At 46.0% G+C, this 7,795-nt stretch overlaps 1 protein-coding gene across 1 annotated transcript; it reads left to right on the top strand.

Moving 5' to 3' along the window:
- The first annotated feature begins 371 nt into the window (after window positions 1-371).
- Window positions 372-6,861, top strand: LOC123137163 (alkaline phosphatase D). The gene is made up of 9 exons (XM_044556778.1): window positions 372-617; window positions 720-947; window positions 1,538-1,659; window positions 1,890-1,950; window positions 2,566-2,706; window positions 5,349-5,456; window positions 5,743-5,971; window positions 6,147-6,395; window positions 6,506-6,861. The coding sequence occupies exons 1-9, from the start codon at window positions 381-383 to the stop codon at window positions 6,586-6,588; spliced, it is 1,458 nt and encodes a 485-aa protein (XP_044412713.1). The 5' UTR covers window positions 372-380; the 3' UTR covers window positions 6,589-6,861.
- Window positions 6,862-7,795: the final 934 nt, after the last annotated feature.

Here is a 7,795-nt window from a genome sequence, read left to right as displayed (position 1 = left end):
CAATAGTTATATAGTATAATGTTAAAAAACGTCCTATATTATAAGATGGAGTATTTTTTTAATATATGGCCCACTCACTCTCTCATAACAAGTCTAGGAGCGCGTGCTGCAACGAGCTGTTAATTAGTAGTCCGCTTCCTTTCTCTCTCTTCCTCTCTCTTCTTCAACTCATCAAAAATATAATATCTAATGGCTTACGGCCCGCCCGTGTCATATTATTGTAATACTTGGTTTTAGTGATCTAAACATTCTCATATTTCTTTACGGAGGGAGTATATACTAGAAAAGGAAAAAAAAAACAGGCTCATCAAGCTGTTCATTGCCCGGTTTTCACCCACCTGCTTCGTTTACCACATCACACGTATCACCAGGATCCATCGATGCAATTCTCGAAGAAAAAGGAAAACGTGGGAACTGGAATATTCCCACTTCTCCGCGGAACCCCCCACCATTTCTCCTCTCTGCTCTCAAGCTCGCTCGCACCAATGGCCGGCTCCCGGCTCGTCCATCTCTTCCTTCTCATCCTCTTCGTCCCCTCCCTCCGCGCCGCCCCCAACACCACCGCCGTGGTGTCCAGGATCGCATTTGGCTCCTGCGCCAACCAGAGCGCGCCCCAGGTGCTCGACGGAACGCCCGCTGCACCGCCTGGTCTCGACTTCCTTGCCCTTGCTTGAGTGGATGGAGGTGACGGGGGTCTGTTTGCTGTTGTTTCCTTGCAGCCCGTGTGGGAGGCCATCGTGGGGTTCGACCCGCAGGTCTTCATCTGGCTCGGGGACAACGTCTACGGGGACAACAAGCGCCCGTTCCGGGTGTTCGGGAGGGAGCGGACGGTGGGGCCCTGGAGGAACGTGCCGCGGTTCTACCCGGCGACCGAGGAGGAGCTGCGCGGGAAGTACGAGCTGGCCAAGGCCAACCCGGGGTACGCCAAGCTGAGGGAGAGGGCTAGGGTGAGCTCCCCGTCGTTTGCTCTCTTGAAATTGCTAGCTGTAGTCAATTGCCATTGCCTGTGTATTCGGTAGTCGGTCGTTAGATTTTGTTTCTTTAAGGTCGACCAGGACAAGTTCCTTTTCTTGATGGCACCCACTGTTGTTGCTAGCGACTTCACTGTCTTGTGAGATTTTGCTTCTTTATTACAGGGTTAAATAGTCCACTGTTTTGTCTGGTCTCTGTGTCTGCAAGTCCAAAACATGGTTTGTTGGAGCTGGGTGGGGGAGGTTTCTTGTGGTTCTGGGGTTGCGTTTGTCTTTATTACAAAATTCAGTATCATGAAATGCAGATACTATGTTGATGGCACTGATTATTCCACACCAGTTAAGGAGTCAATTTCATGATGTTAATCTACAACTGAGCAGTGAGCAGTAGGCCGCCACAAAATTTTATTTGTTCATTTTATTGCTCAGTGCTATGTTTGCGAATCGGGACAGTTTTCGTATCCGTTGAGCACATGAAGATTCGTGCAACTTTATTATCGTTTCTTATTTCAAAATTTCCACTTAATTAAGTACTTGGCATCACTGTTGTTCACTATAATGTGCAGGTCATTGGAACATGGGATGACCATGATTATGGAGTGAATGATGCAGGAAAGGAATATAGTGGAAAAGTGTTCTCCCAAAGGCTTCTATTAGATTTCCTGGATGAAGATGAAGACAGTCCACGGTATATACGCATGACCACTGAATTAATTATGAGTTCTTGATCTTCTTTTGTATGCGGTCACTGCCTTGTAAATGATGGTACTCCAGAATTCCTTTGTTTTGCTTTATGATGTTTCTTGCAAATCTGTTTTTCCGCAGAATATTCGAATCTTTTTTGAATATTTCAGATCTTCACACCTGCAGTTGCAGGCCATCAGAAACCTCACAGTACTTTCTCTCTTGTTTATTTAGGAGGAAGCAAGCAGGTGTTTATGCCTCATACATGTTTGGCCCTGAAGGAAAACGTGTAAAGGTAGAGTCTATAATACCATGTGCAACTTTTGCTGTAAAACTTGAAGTTTTATATTTGTCAAAATCTTGTTCAAATAGGATGTCTCCATAGGCATAAATAAACATGTTTGCGATTCTTCCAGTGTGCACAATGTTCCCCTTTTATCCTTATATAATTTGCAACCAAGTACCATTTCATAGGTTTCTAGAATAAATATTTGAGCTCTTCTAGTTATCCCTTCAGCATCTTTTGCTTCATTATTTATATTCCTTACATAGAAACCCCCATCACAAGTTAGTTTTGTAACAACCTGGTACTTGGTGTATGCTGATTTGTGCTTGTCTTTTCAGTTGATGTTGCTTTTGCATATATAGTTTGTATGCTACTCCATATTTGTTTAGTCCAGCATGGTTAAACACAATACACTCATTGTTTATAACCAGTATAAAATAGCACCCTGGCAGATATAATGAGCACCGGCATAAGTTTTGAGTTGGTGACAACTTCTACATGCTCTAAAATGGTGATTTATCAGTCAAAAACACAAAAGTGAACCAGTGTGTTTGCAAATTTCGTTGAAGATTCCATTTCACTATTAATTTTACATGCACTACAAATATTCATACATTATTGCAGGTAATAATGTTGGACACCAGATATCACAGAGACCCACTCTTAAGTGATGGAACTATACTTGGAGATCCTCAGTGGCAGTGGCTGGAGAGGGAGCTACGTGGTCCTCAGTCAGAGATGACCATCATTGGATCTTCAATTCAGGTAAGTATACTCTCTCACTAGTCCTAAAATAGACACAGGGTAAACTCTGGTGGCTGTTTATGTGTTCTTCCAATAGAAGTGGATATAGGATACTGCAAAGTATGGATCTGTCCTAGGATTATGACTGGTCTTGTTGCAAACTTAAAATTTTCATAAAAGCATTGGAACATGCAGAAACTTAGTGTGGTAAGGAATTTGCAAAGTTTGGGTATACACCTTCAGTTTTTTTAGGGAAACAGCAGGCTCTGCTGCGTATTTTTATTGATTTTCAAAATAAGATACAAAGATAGTCTGTATAAAAGAATTAAAAGCGAAGAGAAAACAAAACAAAGGCTATACAGGATCTGGAGAACCAGACGTCCAAAAAACAGAGAAAAGAGTAGGCACAAATACATGAGTGCCTTGAAAACAGGGCAGCTAACTGAACTGAATGGTATCATCTAAAGGCTTGAACCCACTCCTTGAAGTTCACATACTCCTTCCTGTTTGCTCTGTGTACAACCCAGTTGAGTTCCTCTTTGAATGTCTTCCAGCATTTATATAAACCAGGAGGTATGCCCTTAAAAATGAAGCCATTCCTAGTGATCGAATTGGCCCATGCAGCAAGGATGATAATCTCAAGTGGGAATGGGACTCCCAGTAGGTCTTCAGTTCGTCACCACAATTTTGTGGCAGATGATAGTATTGAATCAAAGGTTCTCTTATCATTTCATACTGTTATGGCGCTGCTAGAAGGAGGGCGCGAGAAGGCCGGCCGGGGGCCTTTTTGCCCACGGCCAGGCAAGAGGGAAGGGATTTCCTTCTTAATTCTTGCTTGATTAGATTGATACATCTCCTCTCTTTATATAGAGAGGTTTACTTGACTCTCAAGCAAGACTTACTTGACCCCTAAGCAAACGACCCTTATCTCTAATTAACCCTAAGACTAATGGGCCCATTAGGCCCATTACGTACTCTAACACTACACCCCACCTGGACATGCAGCTTGTCCTCGAGCTGCAGCCTAACCAACTTATAACCATGACTCGACGCAACACAAACCTAACACCTAAAAACAAGCCTTTTACATCTCGGCTTGTTTTATTATTCTCAACCTGAAATAGACTAGGACGCTTTATTTTGGATGTGCACATGTACAGCCACCTGGATCCCATGGACACCACCTGGACAAAAGGAGTGCATGTGTATGGCTGTTGGTCTGCACCGCACAGGGAAGAGTGGAGGGCTTGTGATGGAGAATGACGAGGGGTGCGCCCCCCCAACCGCCGATGTCGCAGACTTTGAGGTCGCTGCCCGCGGGGAAAACAGCATGCCGGCCGCCCGTGGGGGAAACCACATGCCCAGATCCCCGACGCAGCGGACGAGATCGAGGTCCTTTGCGCAGCGAAGGGCAACTTGGAGGAGCGGCAGCTGCAGACCACGCATCTCCCGCACACGCCGACGCGCTAGGAGGCCTCGCGCAGCAGCCTGCAGCCTCACCGCCGCCGACACATGGCGGGTAGCGATCCAAGACGGAAGCAGTGACGGCGACGGCAGGGACTTGATCTGCTGGATGTGGACGCCTTGGGATGGCGGCGGCGCTGATGGGAACGAGGTCGTCGCACTCCCGTCGTAGGGCATCCCATACTGGGCGGCGGAGCTGACCGGCGGTGGCTGCTGCAGCTGCAGCGGCTGCTGCGCTGTCACGCCGGGCAGCGGCAACGGCTGCTGCGTCGGAGCGCCGGGCGCGGCGGAGGCCGCCAGGAGCGGCGGCTGCCACTGCAGCCAGGGCTGGGCGATGGTGGCGATACATGGCAGCTGCAGCGGCCTGGCGAGCGCGGCGAAGGCCGCCTGGTGCGGCGGCTGCCACGGCAGCCACGGCGGCGCGGCGGCGGCGATGGGCGGCACAACCGGGTGCGGCCTGTAGGACCCGGCCAAGAACAAGTGGATCTCCTGGACCGCCTGGGTTAGGTCCCGCAGCACCCCGGACACCTCCTCCCAGGTGAGGATGGCGGGGGCGGGCGCGACAGAGGATCCCGGCGCGGGCAGGAGCGGGGCGACGGTCGTGGTGGTCGCCGGAGGCGACAAGGTGACCGGCAGCGGAAGAGACGGGCTTGGCGGCGGTGAAGACATGATCGAACCGGAGCTAGCTGATACCAAATTGTTATGGCGCTGCTAGAAGGAGGGCGCGAGAAGGCCGGCCGGGGGCCTTTTTGCCCACGGCCAGGCAAGAGGGAAGGGATTTCCTTCTTAATTCTTGCTTGATTAGATTGATACATCTCCTCTCTTTATATAGAGAGGTTTACTTGACTCTCAAGCAAGACTTACTTGACCCCTAAGCAAACGACCCTTATCTCTAATTAACCCTAAGACTAATGGGCCCATTAGGCCCATTACGTACTCTAACACATACATAGATAAAAAGATTCGGCAACATAAGTGTCATCTATGATTGATTTTGATGAGATAATTTGAATAATACTATCTTCCATGTGTTTTAAGTTTTAACAACTGCTGAATGAGTGCAGAAGAAGATCCTAGTCACTGACCGCCATCTTTTTGACCTTTCTTTTGGCACTTCCGTTATTTTTTATTATTATTTCTATTTGATTTTCATTGGAGTAGCATAGAGTAACACAACATTTTCCAATGTGTTTATGCAGGTAGTGTCCAATCTTTCTGCCACCACTAGACCTTTGTTCTATGTGGAGTCCTGGGCACGCTTTCCGAGGGAGAGAGAACGGCTATTTAAACTGATCGATACTAGTAAGGTTGCTTACTATTACTTTACTAAAAGGCAGTTCTTCTTCGGCATATTCATTAATTAAGTAGCTGTCATATTTCACAGTTTTACTTTGTTTATGACCCATTTATTCTCATATTAGAAAAAATGTAGCCCAGTTTGATGATGTGTCCCCTATTGGCATGCTGTAAAGCTTTAGATTTACTCATTACAGCAGTGTTGGATTTTTCGCAATATTCCACAGGTGTCATCTAAAATGACTATTTGTCTTACCTGTTTATTATTTTCACGGAATATGCGCTGACTATATGCAGAGAAATGGGGTCTTATTTATTAGTGGCGATGTTCATTTTGGAGAAATCGCTCGTTTTGACTGTGGTGCTCAATATCCATTGTATGATATTACCTCAAGTGGTCTTACCCAGTCTGTCGAGAATTCTGTACCAGCAGTATTCCAATCTGTTATGAGACTTCTGGCTTGGCTGACACCAACCCCCATGCGAGTCTTCAGCCCTAACTGCCGTCACAAATCATGCTCATATGGTAAGCTTTCATTTCACAAGTTTTTTTCTTCTAAAAGCTGCAGTTTAATGCTATGACCATGAAACTGTGAACATCATTACGAATTTTCAGCCCATATTTAATTTATTCTCTGCTGTGGTTTGAATTGTTCTTGTAGTCCTTCATCGGTTGGTCCTTTTGTTGTTGTATGTATCAGGTCAGCCAAATTTTGGAGCAATCGAAATAGATTGGAATGCAGTAACTCCACGGGTTAAAATTGAACTAAGAGATTTACAGGGAAATTCTGTTGATGGCGTGGAGTTCCCTATATCTGAGCTGAAGCCATCAAATGCACATGCAAACAAAAAAGGAGGGCATTCTTTTGAAGCACATTGTAGTCTTGAAACAGAGCTTCCATGGCTTGTACGACACCGCCTTGCGCTGCTGTTCTTTGGCACCATTGCCGGTATGCTACTAACATCGATCTCAACGTTTCAAACCATGATTTGTCGCTTTCCTCACATTGCAGCACTTATCTAGTTGTATGTCTTGATGGACTTCATATGCTACCTGCAGTTTTTGTCATTGCTGTGGTGCTTCTCGTAATCGCCTGCTGCTCAGCTACTAAACTGTTCACTAGGAAGTGCAAGATGGCATAGCCACACATGACAGAGGACGAGAGCAGAGACGTTTCGATCTGACTAGAGTTGGAAGAACTGAATTGGACACTGACCAGGTGAGCATGGATGTTGATTGGCCAAGGATCAACACGACACTTGATTGTGAATATGGCACGCTGTGAGCATATACTGGACAAAGTGTAACGAGGCTGTGATGAGTCTCCGTATAGCATGGTGGAGAAATGATGTCATGGAAATCCCTTTGGTTGACAATATGAATGAATGGATATACAGGTTTATCTGTTTGTTTTCTATGCATTTTTGTTAGGAGCCTTTTTTTTTTCAAGAGTACGCCAATGGCGTACTATATTTTTATAGAAGATAGAGAATATTTACAAGAATCCACGACGAATGCACACATTTGGTAGACAAGAGACCCACTTCACCACCCACACTTAGTACAAAGAAGCCTAACTCCTCACAAACCTATGTAACACACCTTATCAATGAGCTCCTCCGTCTGCCGCTGCTGTTGCACCCGGTTGAACACCCGTGCATTGTAGAGAGGCCAAGCAACCGTAACAGGGTGTCAAACCCTCTTGTCGTTCTTCCGAAAGTTCCTCCTTTCCATTAACCACCAATACAGTGTCGAGTCAGCAGGCAGAGGACCGCTTACATTGATCTAGAGCTGATCCCAAACTCCACACCAAACCTCCCTACCATAAGTGCATCGGGTTAGGATATGCTCAACATTATCTTCTTGCTGGAGATACGTGTAATATGCCGATGAGTCATCCTGCAAGCCGTGCCTAGCTCTTCGATCTGACATCCACAACCGATGTTGCAGCGCTAACCATGCAAAAAAAAAAAAACCACTTAGGGGGCACCCAACTTCTTCATATGCAGGCTGCCATTGACGACCTGACAAGCCCACTGCATAACCCGTATTATAGTTATACTGATGATGACCTTTGACCTTTTGTATTCTAGCCTTTCTTTTTTCTTTAGAAAAGGAGGACCGACAGCCTCTGCATCTGGACGATTCATGCAGTCATTTTATTAATTATTCACATAAGTCCTTACAAAGTCATACAATAATAAGACTAAAGCCATCGTCTAGGCAACTTCTATCGCTACTCCTATCCAGTTGATGAAGGGATGCTCATAGTTTGAGCCTAATACCAAACAAGCCTTGCAGCCAAACCTAACATTTAAGACCTGAGGTCCCAACCAGAACACATGCCGG

The sequence above is a fragment of the Triticum aestivum genome, chromosome 6B, assembly GCF_018294505.1.
Source record: "Triticum aestivum cultivar Chinese Spring chromosome 6B, IWGSC CS RefSeq v2.1, whole genome shotgun sequence".
In the NCBI taxonomy this organism is placed as follows: domain Eukaryota; kingdom Viridiplantae; phylum Streptophyta; class Magnoliopsida; order Poales; family Poaceae; genus Triticum; species Triticum aestivum.
Note: the sequence above shows the minus strand (reverse complement) of the source record. Positions and strands in the feature narration are given on the sequence as shown.